This window comes from Asterias rubens, chromosome 1 (assembly GCF_902459465.1).
Source record: "Asterias rubens chromosome 1, eAstRub1.3, whole genome shotgun sequence".
Taxonomy (NCBI): domain Eukaryota; kingdom Metazoa; phylum Echinodermata; class Asteroidea; order Forcipulatida; family Asteriidae; genus Asterias; species Asterias rubens.
In genome coordinates this window covers 21,800,523-21,819,936 of record NC_047062.1, presented here as the reverse complement: position 1 = coordinate 21,819,936, position 19,414 = coordinate 21,800,523, and the positions used below count along the sequence as shown (strand labels likewise).

The following is a 19,414-nucleotide window of genomic DNA, read 5'->3' as shown; positions in this document are numbered from 1 at the left end:
CCCGACTGAGATTAGGGTTGGACTTGATTGCAATAGCGCCGAACTGTCGTCGGATTAGCATCTGGGAATTTGGGGCTTCTGGAGGAGACCACGCAAAGGGGCCGTTGGTCTCAAACTCTCTCCTCCCACTTTTGTAACTTAAGCTGTACTGGTGGCAAGTGGAGTTTGTGCTATTAGTATTATACCAAGTATGGAGGACCTGCTGTGAACACACTGACTTTTCTGGTCCATGCTTTATGCTTGACTGCGATTGGGGGTGATTTTTGGTAGTCACTGAGTCTGAGTTTTATCTTGGAGCAAGCAAAACTCTATGGTGTTACCAAGACACATCCATGGACACCTGGATATTGTTCGAGGAGATGGGAGGTACAGCCACGCCCTTTTCTCCTTCACACCCTTTTTCTTAACTAGGATAGTTGAATATTTTCCCAAACAGGCTCTGGGCTTGAAATTAAGCACTATAAACGGTTATGAATAACAGGGTAAAATGTCGAAGACCGAACACTCCATTTGTATACTTTAGACAAGGAGCACACAGAAAGGGTGTCACAAGGGCGTGGCAAATGGGCGTGTCTATTAAACGGACCACGTGACCTAAACACATCTTGCTTATGGCTATATTCGTGTTTGTGGTACACACGAAAGATCTAAGCTCGAAATTCCGATGAATGTTATGGCGCCCCTTGTTTATTGTTTTATTAATGAACAAGTTATTAATTTAACACGCTACAGAAAATACAGATTTTCTTTTTAACACCGCAGTCCCGGCTGTTCTCCTCTTCCTTTTGGCATTATAAACAGCGCCACCATGTGGCGATGCAGTGTGAACTTCATAATGTGAAGTTTTTCTTCTGCAATTACTCTTATCGTGTGTTAACTCTTCGCAGAATGCTTCGACCGTGTTCAGAGAACAATCATCAACTGGCTTACTTCCCCTCTACTCCATGTTTATAACCAACAGTAGCCGAAGGGGCGAGTCCGGTGTATATTTCAAGAACAATCGCTTTGTAACTCAATCTTGCAGACTGGAGCACCAAACCTTTTTATTGATACAACAAACAAGTTACATCTACATTGTTCCACCAATATAATCAAGTTCATTAGCCACCGATTTATGTTAGAACCAGCACACCTCCAAAGAGATATTCACTTGGTGTTACCGCAAACGTCTCTTAGTTATACCTCCACCATGTTTTAAATCCTACTCAATACAATAAAGTTACATGTACTTTGTTTCACCATTACAACAAAACTACATGTACTTTTTTTAAAAACCAAAACAACAAAGTTCCATCTACTTTGTCTCACCAATTTGAAATCGAGTCAACCTTCAAATAATAATAACTTCTGCCCTTGATGAAATAACCACCCTCCTTAAAACAAAAGTAAATAAATAACGGGCTGTCAAAATTGTCGTCTGTTTTCTCGACAGCCGATCGCTTTCGTCATGCACTCTTTGGAGTTATATACTTTTGGGGTGTCGCCTTTCGTTCCAGTGATTCCCACGGGTCCTGATCATGTCAGTCAATAACCGATGGAATCAGTCTGAACTCGGAAACGGATGACACCCCGGAACGTTCCTCGAAACTCTACCTTCCCAGAAAGTTTGGCGAAAGTGTTCGCTTTCATTTTCATTTGTATCCACACTTGACTTATTTTGATGAAATATATTTAGATTGAGCATTGATATGGGGGGGGGGGTGTCGTTTTATAACACACCCGCCAATTAAATTCAGTTCACTATAGGCATATAGTTCATTTTTTATTGTCCAATCTTTAAAAAAGATAAACATGAAAAATATACATGTCTAAATTTGATTGAAGCTCAAAAAACAGCACAGTGAAAGTTTTTTAACATAAAATAATATAAAAAGAAGTTTTTGAAGACAACATTAATATTTAGACAGGGGATATTAGAAAAACATTGTCTGAGCTTCTTTGGAATAGATAACCCCTTGAAATCTTCAACCGCGGTAACGATATTGTTCATAAAGTCTTAGATTTTGTTTGCGACAGAAAAGTCTGGTTTGTCGTTCTGCTTCAAGTGTTCCCCTTTGATTGTCTTCGGCTGTTCGACCATAGCATTATTTACTGTATATTTTGTAGTGTTGCTTATTGTGGAAATAACGACGTTAAATGCAACCACCTTCATACATTTCACAATCCAGTTCAAAATGCCTAATCATTGAGTCATTAACACTATAATTTGGTTGTTTCAACATACAAAAATGGCGTGCTAATTAAATTTCACAATGTTCTATCAAGTCTTTGACACACCAAGGCGGATATATCAATCAACAGAGCTCATAGCTCTAAAAAGAAAAAGAAAAAAAAGAAGAAGAAAAAAAGAGAAACAAATCCACGCCCCTTCCTCCAGTCACCGTGCACGACTGACATAATCAGACGGGCCGTGGGTGAGATCCTTCCCCTCCCTCTCTTGTGGTTGCGGCATTCTTGCCCTCCGGGCCCGTTGCAGTAAATCCACACCAAAATTGGTGGGTTAAAAAACAGCGTTGAAATTCATACCTCAATAGGTGCCAACACCCGCAGCCCGCAGGGAACATTACAACTGTTGGCTGACAAACGCGGTGTGGCACTACTTGACCAGGGTCTGATTTCATTCAGAGTTGATGTGCAATAAGCAGGAAATATTGCTTATAACATTTCTGCTAAACAAAATAAGCAGGAGTTACTCTATTATGGTAAGTCAATTTTAGGCAAAACCAGTCAGAGAGAACTGGGGTTGAAAACAACAAACCAAACGCTTGCTCAGGCTTAAGATAGGCGGCTGCAAATTGTACTGGGTGGATCTTGATTTGTTAAGTAATCTTTCACAGTCGTAGAAAACAAGTTTTAAAAAATCCACGCCAAATTTCGAAAAGGTGTTTAAGTGTTGTCGACAGTAAGATTCGAACCAAGGACCCAAAACGTGCCGGTGCTCTACCAACTGAGCTATCTAGCCCTATATTGGCGGTCTGAATTCTTCCTCAAAAACTTTGTTCGGGGGTGCCTGTCAGAATCCATAAACAACTGTTGCGCAGCCAGGAGCCACACCCACGTTTACGATACAACCCGGGAAGCGGCATCTAGAGACGCGACTTTTTGATGTCATTATTTCTGTCTTAAACTAAAAATAAATTAAAACATTTAATGCGAGGTTCTTAATCCAATTTCAGCGTACCTGATCAGGCCCCAGTGAGCGCAGTCTCTTGCACCCCATCCGTCCTATATGGTTCCATATTATTTTGGTGTCCGTCGGCTTTACCTGCTGGAGAAAAGCCATTAGCCTAGAGGGCGCATGCCAACCATTCTCCTCGCCGACACAACGTTCAGAATGCTGGGAATGCGTGTTTCTGCATAGACCGCATAGCCTACCATACCCATCCCCTACTCCGGCAATTGTGTATCTCTGTGTACATGTGTATACTCTCCCCTGCTAAGACGATGGGTTTGGCATCTCGCTCTGAATTGCCAACCGCGAAGAATGTACGTATCGTTCCAAGTTCATCTCTCTAAATTAGCCCATTTGTCTGCTTCAATAAACTCTGATTGCACAATGTAAACCAAACTGTGTTGACAGGAAGGGTTAAGAGTGTCATGAACTTGAACTGAACCTCAACAGGTAAAACGTTGACTGTCCGGCCGGGTCCGGGGAGAAAACAGAGCAGTTTGTTTTTCTTCTTAAGACAAGCAGAGTATACTGTTCGAAACGTCGAGACCAAACCGCCTCTTTTCTGAGCCTACACATTCGCTCCCTCGAAAGAGAATTATTACATGGTTGTACTATTATTCATAGCTTATTCTTATCAGAGCAGTCTTGATTGTCTTATAGTTTTGTGTGTCGTCTCATTGAACAATACATATATTTATTTTCCGAAGTTCTCAATAAGAACGCTGCACCAACAACCTGTGAACATTTCAGCATTGTCATATTTTGGGGACCACTCCAAATAACGGTCTCTTGACATTTTTTTTTTAATTTTTTAATTTTATTTTGTTTGTTTTGATTTGGCATCGAAATAATTATCGGAGTGTTGTGTGACACTTTGATGACAGCCTAATTTCGGCAAAGGCATATTGCGTCCGAAAGTGACGACGGAGCCCAATCTTGGGCCGGAACCCAAAACATATAGGTTTAGAAAAGTTCCCGAGACTGCTTGGAGTTGTCCACGTTTGCATTTGCAACAAATTAAACCCCAGGCACTGGGCAGAGATTGTGACAGTATGATGATCGTCCATTTTTGCCAGGGAATTTTGTTGCATGTCCATACACACAAGTGCTAACAACAATTGATAGGAGCATGGTGGTTAAATATTCGAGGTGGACCCTCGGATCTCCTTCAATGTTGGAACTTCAATGTAATTATTCATAATAAATAATGTGTAGTTCACTTTCTATATACACTAGAGCCACATACACATTTGCTCCACACTTCCGTTGACTGGAATGCAGTCCGAGGTTTGTATTTTTGCCCGAACTTAGAGGCCTCCCCTGAGGGCCAAACATCGCCTTTAATCCACGGTGCTACCACGGTATGATTTCACTTCATCCACTGGCACCAAACTTTCTACCGTTCAGATTGTTGGCACGCGATAGTGCACGTTGGTTTTAAAGCGAGGATACTATTTGGTGGGACGTTTGTCATGTCAATCTTCAGATGGGACAGTCCATCATGAACCCATCTCTTTTGCTATTGATGTTGGTTTAGGATTGTGGATCCGACCTGTTTGTTTGTGTTCTGTTGAAATGGTTGGCAAGCGACTGTGCCGTAAGCGAGAGTTTGACTTTATAGAATCTTTGAACAAAACGATCGCGTTTGATTAAGTTCCCCCGTTGAAGAACTTTGTAACAATGACATAATTTCAGTAACTTTTAATCCAGTGTGCGATGCGTGCTTCCTTCTAAAAAAACCCACATACAATATACTTTTCAGTTTTTCTGAACACTTTGTCATTTATCTGACAAGTTGGAACTTTGAAACTTTCTGTAGTCGGCCCACTGGTGTCCAGATGAGAATTCTCTTTCCTTTAAGTGTCGCCTCCGTAAGTGGGAAAACTCTTGTTTGGAGTTTAGTCGCGTCTGCCCTCTCAAGGTCCGACCATCAGTAGTGAGAGTCAAGTACAGTGGAGAGAGATGGGGGTACGGATGCATAAAAACAATGCCCAATTATGATTATTAGAGTTGTACAGGTTTTGGACTCAGCCGTCGATTTCACCAAACTCTTCCATAACGTAGGATTTATCTTATAACTTAGGACGAGTTAAAGACCCTGGACACTATTGGTAATTGTCAAAGACCAGTCTTCTCACTTGGTGTATCTCAACATGTGCATAAAATAACAAACCTGTAAAAGATTGAGCCCAATTGGTCTTCGAAGTTGCGAGAAAATAATGAAAGAAAAAACACCCTTTAGATGGTTGATTTCGAGACCTCAAATTCTAAATCTGAGGTCTCGACATCAAATTCATGGAAAATTACTTCTTTCTCGAAAACTATGTCACTTCAGAGGGAGCTGTTTCTCACAATGTTTGATACCATCAACCTCTCCCCATTACTCGTTACCGAGTAGGGTTTTATGCTAATAATTATTTTGAGTAATTACCAATAGTGTACACTGCCTTTAAGTTCCGTATCCAAAGGCGTAGGACGCATTGAACCCATCCGAGTAACTCGTCCTAACTTAGGATTAATCTTAGTGTTTACATGCTACAGTGCAGGGCTGGGACTTGTCCTAAGTCTTAAGATTAATCCTAAGTTATAAAGGAAGAGTTTGGTGAGATCGACGGCAGGTCCAGTGTGTGCAAAGACATACGGTTTAACCAGGAGGAAATCAAGAGCAAATGGGGAATCGAACTGTAACAATCTTGAATTTTTTTCTTCCGTCACTTGTTTTTCACTAACTTTACTGAAAACTAATCTCGAATAAAGTACTGTCTACCGGGGGAACTATTTTCTATCGCAAGTTGTGTTTAGTAATAGGGACCTTGAACACTCAAAACAATGTTAAATGGTGTTTGAAGCTTTGCATGGTGTGGAGAATAACAGTATCTAAAACTGAATAGTAAACTTGCGGGTACAACCATAAGTAAAATCTCTTTTGAAGGGATTTGGTCAGTATACTCTGCTCGTCTTCATGAGAAAAGAGCAGAGTATACTGTTCGAGACGTCGAGACCAAACCGGCTCCTTCAAAAGAGATTTTACTGATGCTGGTTGTACCGCAAGTTAACTATTCATATTTATATTTATAATTACCTTTAAAACAATGTTGTTCTTTTACACGAGGTTGGTGAACATTTTGTGATACCACTACGCCACCATGCCACAATTTAGCAAGGGTCCCTCGCTTAATTGTAACACGGGTTGTAAAATGTAACAACATTTTACATTATGTGGAAAGATGATTTTGTTTGTAGGGTACACTGTTATTCACGTTCTTCCTCAGACCTGCCTTTTCTCTCTTTGACAATTTTAACCTGCTGTTTCAGTTAACTTAAATGTAGGCCTACACTTTATAAAGCCTTGAGATTAGACGGCCAAACACGTTGTGTGGGGGATGAATTACCCCAAATTGCAAACCGGGTATCTTTAACTTGAAACCACCGCATTGCGTCCCCGGTGATGGCGCCCGAGCCTATTGGGCTTCAATGGGTATGACAGCGGGGAGGTAATTCCCGATAAAGGCAACCCAAAGGAGAACACAAACAGCGACCAAGGCTATATTTGACCGTGGGCGAATTTTCGAAAGCGCTGTTAGGAAACTGATACAATTTTATTTTCATTTTTTTTAAGAAGTCATTTATGTTTTTCTTTGTGTTCTACTTTTATTTTGACCTTACTTTTAGACCTATTTTTTCTTGTCTCCTATAATGCGACACGGTAAATAAAGGGAGTGAATTGTATTATAAACGTATACCATCGTTGTTCTAAAGCTGTTCAATTTAGAGTTCCATGCTATTTATTTCCCGTTTCTATGTTTCCTGTCATCCTTTGGTTTCAACAGTCATTTTCCACACAGAACATAATCAATGGAAAGAGTTATCCGTAAGGGTCTTTTTTTATACCAGCATTTAAAACTTCACATGCTTCGGAATATTTGCTTCCTAGTGCCAATTCGCGCACAATAACCTCAAGACAGCTCCATATGTTCATTGAATCTTACAAAATTGGACTCCTGAATAATGGTTTATATTTTCAACCATGGAAAGATTATTGCTCCAATTTGAATCCAGCACAGATACGTGACTGCACATTCTGACATCCTATCAATAACTATTGTTGTTCATGCCGAATTAATATATCATGTTATCACCCCCAGTGTCCCCCATCTCTGTTAAGAGTTACTACACTTTTTGAATGTAAACAAATCCACACAAATTAAGTCTTTAAAACCCTCTAAAAATTACTTGTAAAAAAAAATGGTTGCCCATAGGAAGGGTTCACGTGAGGTCGCCCTGTCCCGTCGGTCACTGTCCCCGGTGGCTGTGTGATACCCTTGACTCGCTGTAGTGTGCCCCGGGATTAGCGGAGCCAGCGTGTCGTGTGCTAGGGGGGATGAGGGAGCAATTTGACGATGGCACAGGGGTTGTCAGGCTCGCTGAGGACAAACACTCCTCGAAGGAGTTTAAGTCTTTTTGTTGTTTTACTCCTGATGAGTCGATTGAGTCTTAACACCGGTGTTTTTTAATCGCCGATGAGGCTTGACATAAATAAACTGGGATATTATGTATGGAAATTAAGATATTTATGTAGGAACCGTGATGCCTGTAACGACATTTTCGTATTATAATAATAGTTCAAACAAACCCTTTATAAGTACACTAATAATGTGCACTATTTCAAGATCATACCAGGCATCCGTTGTAAAGTATGATTCAAAAGCTAATGTACGAACAACAATTTGATCACTACGTGGTTTTGGTTCGTATGCACAACGACACTGGTTCTGTATCACTCCAAATAGTACAATTTATTATTATGGATGAATGAAAATTGTTAATTCCTGTGATTATTCATAATGTTAACTTTAACAGATCCTCTTTTGTGTCGACATCGCTATATTATAACTGGTTTTTTTAGTAACCATACTTAATAATAACATGAATAACCAGTATTTTCTCCTTCATAAACGGACAAAAAAGTCCAATCCATAAAGTAGGCATATATATAACATGAACCCACTTCACAAATCTCACCGCATATATATATAACAGAAATACTTGGAATTATATGTTATCATCTTCCAAGAATGCCTCTCCTTTCATCATAACAAAGTTATGAATAATATTTTATGATATTATTCCGGTATTACCTTCAAAGAAAAAATGTTTGGCATTTGCGACCGCGACTTAACGGCTCAAGCGGGCCGGGCTGTGCCCAGAGGGGGTGGAAATCAGCGGTATTTCCCCCTCGCTGCCCCCGAGGGGTACACGGTGGGCCATTTTCATCGTTGGTGTATCTTTAAAGGCATGGGCACATTTGGTAATTGTCAAAGACCAGTATTCTCCTTGGTGTATCCCAACATATGCATAAAATAATAAATCTGTGAAAATTTTAGCTCAATCATTGGTCATCAAATATGCAGGAGAATAATGGAAGAGAATAAACCCTTGTTACATTATGTGTGCTTTTAGATGCATAGTAAAATACTTCAACTAAAGTCTTTTATTTTGAGTGAGAAATTACCTCTTTCTCAAAAACTACGTTACTTCAGAGGGAGCCGTTATTCACAATGTGTTATTCTACCAACAGCTCTCCATTGCTTCTTAACCAAGTTAGTCTTTATGCTCAACAACTATTTTAACAAGTAATTACCAATAGTGTCCAGTGCCTTTAAACGGGTTATAAAGTAAAAGACCGTGACGCCGGGGTCGGCCGTCGGTGCGGGGCCGCCTGAGCGGGGCCCGTCGTCAAAGCGTCCCCCGGGGAGCTTGGCAATTAGTAGTACCCTCGGGGAACAATTATAAAATGAATTGTTTTGATGCCAATAATAATGACACTTTGCATTGTGTCTGAGCAGTAATTAAAATATTAAGGAATATGTATGCATTCTGGAAGAAAGAGGGCGCACTTTGACGTATGCAGCGCAGCAAAGCATACAGTATAATAAACTCCCAAATATTCAAATTTACACGAACAAATACTTCGAAGTCTCACAGCGTTTTACAGTAAAGGGGAAAGTATAAATACTTGTAATATTATTAACGCTTGAGCTTTTATCCTGTGTTAAATTTGATATGGGGAGTCCGAGGACCCGTTCAGTTATTCTCCCTCCATGTAAAAACACCTCAAAGCTTGTGTAAAAAAAATTCAAACGTACGAGCATCAATCTTGAAAAGTTTCCCTACAGTGACCTCTGGGCAAATAGGACAATTAATTTCAGGGCTATTGTCATCCAAAAACCTCATGTTGGAAGGCATTAACCCCCAGGTCCCAATTGGGCAAAATTCTTACAATTTCCTTTTCTTTGGCTCTCAAATCCGTCTAGAATATATTATTTTGAGGACTACAAAATAATAATGCGGCCGACGCTCTGTTTTCTCCATAATTTAGTGGGGAGAATTTCCTTTTTTTTTATTTAAATAAAAACAAGTAGAGTTAGAGTTATTAAAATAAATGGCAAGAAAAAGAACATAAGGATCGACACGGACTTGTTATTATTTCTTGGGGATGAACAACTATTTATTATGGCAAATGTATTTCGGACAATTTACTTTTCTTTTGAACATTTTCAATTCATTTAAACAATCAAGAATGTGAGAACCAAACCACATCCTAGACATATGTCTTCACTTATATGGGGGACCTTGTGAGCATGCATAAACAACGTTTAGCCGACTACTGATGACGTCACTACTGTTTGCGTAGTTAGACTAGTTAAACAATATTTTAAAGACAAGGCTAAAATATAGTCACTTTAACTCAATAAAAGCTCTCGATAAAGGTGATTCAAAAATTGTTTACGTTGTTTCAATTCGTTTAAAGAGCGATTCATTGAATTTAGTCTAAATATTATCAAAATATTGACTGATATTATAACAATTATGTAGTCTTAATAGTAGTACATTATTAAGTAGATTATTTTGATAAAGATCAATAGTCTTTAGATATAATGCAGGACGTATCTATTTTATAAGCTTTTTTATATAGTCTTCTATATACACACAAGCCCCTCGTTATTCGTGCACGTGCAAACGGCGCTCTAAAACTATACCGCAAAAGCTCATCATTTTGGTGCCAGACTAAGTCGAGCATTTTGGACTCGCCAGGTTAAAGTGCAAGAATCAAAAATAAAAACTGTGCTAAAAACATACAGCATGCTATAATATGATTTTATATATAGAGGGTGCTTGATGCTGCAAACTAGGACAATTAATTTATTAAAGGTGCAGTGGTGTGTACAAATTCAAACTAGTGTAAGACTAAAACTACAGGCTTTATCTGCCAGCTAAATTGTCAGTAGTGGCCTACATTACGCTTTGTAAAAATATACTAGGCTTACGGTGACTGCTGGATTCATGTAGGTTTTATGTGTGTATTTGTCAACTTCTTTGTAAAATTATACTAGGCTTACGGTGACTGCTGGATTCATGTAGGTTTTATGTGTGTATTTGTCAACTTCTCGTTAAGAAATTTCAGAGAGTCTTATTCACTGCTCTGTGAAGAAATCACCGTCTTCAAAGATATTCTTACCCAAGGGTTTGTGTGACATAGTTTATCAGCTATCGGAAATATCTGCAGCCACTCTTTTTAAAAGATGCCAAACGCCATTTTTGATACTTAATCTAATAAATTAGTACAATCATTTAAAATCTAATCCGTACAAGATGTCGTGATGACAATTAACTTATTTAGAATCAAATAAAATTTTAACCTATTAACGCATTTTGAACAACCTTCTTTTGGCCTCTAGGCGAGGGCGCCCTTCTTGACGTCAAGTGCATAAAACTAAACAGAAAAGTACTGTACTTTCGTTACCTTATCCTCTAAAGTCCTACATCATTGAGAAAGAATCAAATTCCAAATAATCATTATTTATTTCGCTGGATTTTTTTTCTTCTTCAAAGATTTGTCTTTACAAACATGTTCCCCCCTCTTAACCACTCTCCTAAGCTAACCCATCTGACATTCTGGCAAGCACAATCATTCAACTCCAAAACAGGAGTCTGTTTCGTAACTTGAAACCGACTTTAACCTAATAATTAATGTGATCATAGTAATCGATAAAACTGATCCGTTTTGCGGATTAGATTAACTCATCGTCGATACTGTGAAATTCATTTCTTTAAGAAGAAGAGTTAAATTGATAACATTGGGGAAAAATATCCCTTAGTAATATTAGAAATGTCATTCTTAAGTATTTTAATTTTCGTGCACATTGAGTTTGGCTTGTGCGTTAAGTATTTTCTTCGTTTTTATTCTCAAAACAATTTAACAGTTGTCATCGATCACTAGAAACTATTATCATTTGATTGTTACAATGTTATTACTAGAGCAGAGCCCTTTAAGGCAATGCGGACAAGGAGTGCACTATTTGATGTAAGTGTATCGAGATGAAGCCAAACCAAATCTCAAAATGGATTAATCACGAGTATGCATAGATTTCCCCCCTTGAACAGAAATACAAACTCGTTTTGATGATAAACTGACCAAGTCCATTTCAACACTTGATAATAAATTTAAATTGATGACAACCGTTATAAATTTATAAAGTCTTCTGTGTGACCTTTAACCGATGACCTTTGCCCCATGGTTTACATGGCAGGCAGACCAGAGAGGCCTGGTGACTTTTTGGCAACGACTCCCTCCATGTACGGTTGGCCGTCAATGAATGGGTTGTAACGCTGAGAACACAAAACAAAACAAAATGATTAATATCGAAATGTCTCTGAATGAAGTTGGTAATGACATCTTCCTAAATAACCCCTTTCACACGTGGACGAAATCCCCGGGAAATTGCCAGAAAAGTTTTGGTAGCCTGATTACCCTTACCGTCCGGGAAAGGGGGGGGGGGGAGGGGTGTCAAATTCATTGATATCCTAAAATGGACAATTCCACGTCGTAAGAGGGGGATCAGGTCTCTATTTAAAAAATATATATATACTGGATAAAATAATTGTTAAAAGTGTGCCAGGGAAATAGCCACCCGGGGTTAGAATACTGAGCCTTCATTTGTCCCGGGAAAATTGCAGCGCCAAGTGTGAAGCGAACATGGGGTGGCAGTGCATGGCTTAAAACTACACAGACATTGTTAGGTTTGATTTGCCTGGGAATCGGTATGGCAGTGTACAAAAAAGGCCGTATATAGATCACATGAGTCGGGAACAGAAAGCTGTAAATTAAAGTCAAAATAAAGCTTTTGTCACTAATACATGTGTTTTGATGAGTGGAATGTGAATAAACAGTTAGCTAAGGTTTTAAAAAAATCAGTTCTTATGTTATTTACAAATTTAAGAGTATACCCCGACCCGAGAGGGCGCTGTTCGTGACGTCAATCGAGGCAGACTTTGCCTGTTATGCGTAGGGTAAACACAATTGCAAAGTACATGTACGGACCAAATCGTGAGTTTGTACGTTTCAAAAAAATTAAAAATTGTTTTTTTTCCGGCAATGCCGATCAGGTGTATTGCTGCTGAATGCAGAAAAACACTTTTTGAAATGTACCAACTCACGACTTGGACGTACAGGTACTTTGCACGTGTGTTTACTATATGCATTGCAGGCAAAGTCTGCCTCGATTGACGTCACAAAAGGGGTAGGCGGAGTCAGCCCCCCAAACAACTTTATATATTTTTTAAACATATAAATCGTGACAAACAATTACTAAAAAAAATGTTTTATTGTTCGTAAGCATATACTCTTATGTTTTTTTATTTCCATGTGACTTTAAAGTCTGCCAACCACTAACCCCTTGAAATGATTTTCAAAACATTATACACCTTTTTAAATCATGTGCTATCCATATTATGTAAGTCTTAATCAAACACATCAGTTATTGCTTTCGGCTATATAATAAACAAATATCGAACACAATACCTTTGTTGGGAGTCGTCTGCTTCCAAGGCTCTGCAAAACAAATATCAAATAAAAAAACTCCATATTAAGATGAAATCAAGACAATCACATACACCCACACCTCCACACACAAACAGAGTGCTTCTAGCTAAAACAAAAATAGCAGCAGCTTCCCAATTTGAAATACTTTACAGGTGAATCGTTTTTCCTGCCAACCCACCCACCTAAAGTATAATTTATCATCCTGTAAATTAGTCCAAACTTGGGTTGAAAACAATTAAAGCACATTAATGGCACTCTTAAGCCAGTGTTAACGCGGCGGACACATCAGCAAGACACAAACAGAAAGTGCAAAGCTCCCTCCCCTCACCCCTATACCCTATCGCCCAGTGACTACTATAAGAACAGAGATCCATAGAGTAACTGACTTACTCGTTTGGCAATCACTTCAGGTGATTTCTTAGCCACAAGTTGAACCCTTTGTTCTCCATCATGGAACTGATTCTGAGACGGATAAAACAATTGGCAGCATCAGTCATCAGATTATTCTTGTTTCCCACACTTCATTGGTGTCCTTACATTGAATACATTGCCCTCTACTACAATTGAGTAGTTTGTTTCTCTTGGTGTGTTGGATTGTTTCGTAATGGGAGACTTTTTGAAAGATCTGCCACTAGAGGGCAGCAGACCTACCAGGTAAGGGTGCACAACTCCTATAGCAAACAATGGTAAATGCTAAAAATTCAAAAATACTCAAAAAATATTTAGAAGTCTCTCAGCCTCTTGAAAATTAAATCAGATACATTGTCATACAACTAAACTTCAGATTTCTTCTCAATTTTTGGTAGGTCAACATTTTGGAATTTTTGCTAATTACCCTAGAAGAAACACTCCCAAAAACTCATGCACACCGTTTGTTATCATTGGGGAACTCGTGTCCAGTACGTCCTGTTCCAGAACAGTTTGGTTTATGCTGGCAATGTGTTATGAAAAACAAATAACAGTTTGGCTAAATCTAAAATACAAAATCAAAAACACGCAGACACAAGGTATTTGCCGTCAGTGACCGTCACCCATGCTTCTCCTATTCCTAAGTCGTTGACATTACCTGGTGAAGAACGCCCTCTCTTGAAGATTGGCAGATAGTCTAAAGTTTCCCAATTAACATTTAAGGCAGAACATAAATGACACAAACATCTTATGTTACCTCAGCAAAAATGAAGAAAGCCACATTTCCAGTCAAATAGCTTTTAATATTATAAAAATAAACAAGGGGAACTCCTTCATGTAATTCGTCAAACTTTTGTAAAAATATAATATTTTTGTAGAATTCTGGATTTCTAAATTTGAACCGGCAGTGATTCCCAGCTTAAACTCTTTAACCATCAAGTTAAACAAACATATAGCAAACTTTTCATCCCCTGATTTCTCCTTAATTCTTCCGCGACCCTTTTAAACGCAAGTTTAAAGTAGCCATTTTTCGGCACTTGTGAGAAATCGTCTTGATTTCGGTGCCATCTACTTACCCGTTTGAACGGCATGTAAGACTGTTCCTTTGGTTCTCCGGCCTGCTGGTACTGGTTGACGAAGTCAGCGGTGTTGGGCATCTGTGCGAGGCAGCAGTTATCAGCTGTCAAGTGGGAAACAGAAACCACAAATGTTTTATTAAACTCTATTTCATCATGTTTTGAGTATTCATGTTTACTCAGTGCATTCAGGTTGGCTCAGTGGTTTCCCTCCATGCCTTTCACTTCTGTTGACCCCGGTTCGAATCCGAACCGGAGCCTCTTATGTGCATTGGATTTTGTCAGTCATGCGCGTGGGTTTTCTAGGGGTTTTCCTCTCACGTCTAAAACTGTAATGTCTTCACTGTCTTCTCTACAAAAGGTTTGTTTGATGTTTCCATTTAATTTTTAGAATGCTTTGCCGACTATTGAGATTCATATAATTTGATTTCCCAAGACCTGTGGACACAAATCCATTACAAGGGTGGGATTCGAACCCACGACCCTTGCCTTTACAGAGTATTATTATTGCAATTGAAAATGGAACTTGGAGAGCGGGAATGGATGGTTGAACGAGAGGAGTGAAACGGGATGTTAGTCCCGAGAGAATTATTCATATGTGGGACTCCGTGTGGTGCATTCTTTTGTACTTTCCCTTGTCCCTGATCTTAAAACTAGTTTCCCCATGGACTTTGTACACAAATGTCCTCGTGGAGCACCTCAGTCTTTAGAGTTCCCATATGGAGGCCTTTTGTTTCCCCGTTTTGTGTTGTATCCTTTTGTCGCCAATGGTGCCGAAAATCAGCACCCGCTGACGCAAACTTTCATCTCGTAAAGCCAACTTACATTCAGTGCAGTCTTCATCACTGCCGGTGTCTTCCCATCCACTCATGCAGTAACAGACAAGCCTTGGGTGTACCTCTGACTTGACAATATCCCTTCCTGAAAAGCAAGATGAATATCAAGACACACATGTCATCGGACTTGAAGATGACAACTATCAGCCAACAGAAACCGGGTATTCATTTTTGACAAAGATCGGTGGTTTCAATGGCATGGCAAGGACACGACCCAATTTGCTGTGTAGTTTTGTTCCTGAAAACTGGTCTACCAATGCGGTGTATATTCCGGTAGTTTGTAGACTAACATTCTGAAAAGAAATGTCTTGCTAAAAATCAATATAACATGGGAAATAATATGCAATTGGCTACAACTTTCTCTTAGTGGATCAAGGGGACCTCTCGTTGTTATCTTCACTGCCGCTGAGTGAGTTCTTAACTGGTATCAACGTTTCGAAGAGCCTGCTCTAGTATAGGAGACTGGACAGTGTTGAGATGCTGCTCTCTTTAGGTATCCAGAGATCCCGTGTAGAATCAGCACTATTTCTGACTTAATGGTCCTTTAAATATTCATTCACAATTCCTACATTGAAACAGTGTTTTTGGAAAAATATCTACTGTCATTTTTTGTACACTTCTGTCCACAAAATATATTAAAAAGTAGTACACTCTTAGTATAGAGTCCGTGACTCACCGTCTTTATCCATAGTCTTTGGGCATGGGTTAGGCGGAGTAGAGTAGCCAGGGCGAACCTCAGGTAGGGCTACCTGTTTGTTGGGGATCTTCCCGCTGGCTCCAAGGTGTTGTTTACCCTCTCCAGCTCCTCCTGCGAGTAGAAGCGGAAAGAGAATTATGTTTAATTTGCATCGGGGATAGAGAATATAATTTGGTTTCACCCTTATAGCCAAAATAATATGCCTGTGAACGTTCCCCACAGAACGCGGGAAAGTACTCAGGATTACAGTGATGTATCAGTGTTAGGTGTGTAAAACAAAATAAAACTGATGAGTTGATGATTTGCAGACAAGTACAAGATATGAGCCTTGACTGAAACTGGATGATCAATGCTAACTAATAGTTAGTTAACTGTCACCTTGTGATTTCTGGGTGGGGTGGCTTAGGGCACGTACCCCCCCCCCCCCCTCATTTGATGTCCCTCCCCTCGCCGGTCTGTTTGTTTACCATTTACATGACATGAAACAAACAAAAACTAATTTTACCTGATACAAATGTATTTGGCGGGATGATGAGTTTATTATTAGCGGCACTCTCCTCTCTGGTAGCCGGTCCCACCATGACCTCGTCCATGTCACCCAGTAGAGCCTCCCTCAGGTAGCTTCTCAAAGCCAACCTGTCAGATGGGGATATCGGGTAGGTGCCACTCACCAGATAGAGGGCGCTAGCCACTATGAAGGCGATGAAGTACAGATGCATCCTTGTGTTTTAGTTGTGTTCTCCTGAGGTGATGAGGGCAATGGAGAAAGAGCAGGGTTAGTCATGAAATGAGGTTGGGGTTTGAAGTTCTGTTTGCGGTTCGACCTTTGAAACATTGCCGATGAAGTTCTAGTTTTATTTTGAGTGTTCTTCTTTCCCTCGATGAGAATTATTGTGCTAACCGCTTATTGTGCTCAAATTCGGCAAAGTTTCTACACAGGATGAAAACTATGTATCAATATGTTGTATTTCTATAAGTCCACCATAGCATTATAGTTGATATTTTATGCATCATGTTCCTGTCAATCATGTTCGGATGTCTTCGAGATATAAATTATAAAAACATTTAAATGGGTTTGTAAAATGACATGTGCTGATGTGTAAGACGACACAACACACTCATACGATAGGAATACCCTTACAAGGCCTACTCTGTTTTGTAAAAATGAAGACAACTTAAATGTAATAATCAAGTCTATCGTCTAGAACATGAGTATTTGGTCGTATAAACATATGCACTATCAGGATAGTTTTTACCGAACACATATCGACCTGTGTATTCGACGCATGGTGAACCATTTTGACGCATGCGATATTAAACGAACGGTTAATTATTGACAAGGAATATCTGACCCTGCTGTGCAGTGAGTAAACCTGATGGTGGGTGAGGGGGTGGAGGTGAGGTCTTGAAATGTCAGATATTACATGACGTTGTGATTTATGAAGCTCGATTGGCCCATAATGAATGACGTCACTGGGTGTTTATGTTGCTTTTAATGATGTGCGGTGGGGAGTCAAAGGGCTTTCAATTCTATTTTGTTTAAAAAGAGGAATCGAATGCCTCTATTTTACCGGTATTCGTTTATTTATTTAATTTGTTTTAATTGTATAGGCCTAGTGGGCCAGATATGTGGGCAAATTATGCCTTTGTTGAGACAAGCAATGCATTTGGCAGATTATACTATGAGAAAGACACTTGGGCATAAGGTCATCGCAGATGTTTCTTTGAAAAATTAATGGTGGAAGAACACATTCTGGGGCAACCAAAAGTGACAAAATAATAGGGCTATGCCTATGCTGCTATAATGCAAAGCCGTATATTATATATATTATATACCATTCTTGTGTTTGACAAAATGTAATGTTTACCGAATCAATCAATTAATTCAATCAAGAATCATGCATATCAAGTAGTCAAGCACAATGGTTATTCGATATTCCTGCTTGACAGTGATGAAGCTCATTTTCCAAAAGTCTCTCCAATATAGGAGAGCCTTGTTTGAAATCACAGATACTTGCATCCCATACTGATATTATCTAGGTGTGTTCCTGATTTAGATATGGTGTTTTGTCTCATTTTCGGAGACAAATTTATAAAGTTTTACTCATTTTTGTGTGAATAAATCTGTTCACAGTGGAATAAAGGAATACTGATTTGATGTAAACATGTGTTACTTTAGAAGCAATATAATGAATCTTTCATAATTGATAGAAATGCATATCATTAAAATACGTTTTAAACGATGAGAAAAATTCAGAAAAAAAAGAAAAATGGTTAATGAATCAGGAGTACATATGCTAAACACCGAAACGCGAATTTACAAACAGACTATCACACATAGTGCTGATAGTGAAGATGCTGAAAATGGTGACCGAAAACAAATGTCCGCCATTTTGAATCGATATTGCCGAGACAACCGCTCCGTAAAAAGGAACACCAAACGACAAAAAATTGAACACACATCCAGCAGTCAGTTACAATGAGTGTAATACAAAGCTCTCCTCATTAACAAGAAAATCAGAACATTTCTCGATTGTTCTGAGAATATTGTTTTCATCCAACCATACGCTATATGCTCTTTCGCAATAAAATTGATGGACCATAAGCTCAGTAAAGATATACCAGCCTTATTGCGATGCTTAGACACACACTATCACCAAATCCAGCATATCTTTATTACACAAATATCATTTAAATAAACAACCAACACTTACCCTTCCAGTAGAAATGTTTTCAGGTTGATATTTCCGTATTTTGTCTTGAAAATATGCTGTATTATCGAGCAGTCTGCCTCGCAAAAAAATACTGAATAAGAAAATATACTACGCAGTTAATACTAATGATATTCCGCAGCAATGACGTAGAGTGCCGAGTCCTCGAAGGCGAAGACGACAGCGGAGGAGGTAATGATTATGCCGGGCTGGTGGTTTCCGCATCTCCCTTGAGATCCATTGACGTAGGCCTACACATAGCCTGGGTTATCCACCATCCCATGCTTCCATAATGGAGAATGCCCGTATTTGGGGGGGGGGGGGACTCAGGTTATGGATATTAAATTAACCATCGCCATCTCCCGTTGCGGAGATTGCACTGGAATCGTCCGTGTGTGCACAGTCTGGTCGTAATTAAAGGCATGGACACTATCGGTAATTACTCAAAATAGTTGTTAGCATGAAAACTTACACTTGGCAAGCAACGGAGAGCTGTTGATAGTATAAAACATTGTGAGAAACGGCTCCCTCTGAAGTGTCATAGTTTTTGAGAAAGTGAGATCATTTCACACTCAATATTGAAAGACATCTGAGCATAATGAGCATCTGAGCAAACAAATTTTATGCAACA

At 39.2% G+C, this 19,414-nt stretch overlaps 1 protein-coding gene across 2 annotated transcripts; it reads right to left on the bottom strand.

Moving 5' to 3' along the window:
• Positions 1–9,649: 9,649 nt before the first annotated feature.
• LOC117296773 (neuroendocrine protein 7B2-like) lies at positions 9,650–18,946 on the bottom strand. 2 transcript variants are annotated; one of them, XM_033779822.1, is made up of 8 exons: positions 18,787–18,946; positions 16,578–16,814; positions 16,052–16,183; positions 15,365–15,460; positions 14,540–14,643; positions 13,446–13,517; positions 13,035–13,064; positions 9,650–11,842 (listed from the first exon to the last, which is right to left on the bottom strand). In XM_033779822.1, exons 2-8 carry the CDS (start codon positions 16,789–16,791, stop codon positions 11,753–11,755), a joined length of 738 nt encoding a protein of 245 aa, XP_033635713.1. In that variant the 5' UTR covers positions 16,792–16,814; positions 18,787–18,946; the 3' UTR covers positions 9,650–11,752. The 2 variants fall into 2 exon arrangements, with proteins under 2 accessions (XP_033635713.1, XP_033635721.1); XM_033779830.1 differs by lacking the exon at positions 13,446–13,517.
• Positions 18,947–19,414: the final 468 nt, after the last annotated feature.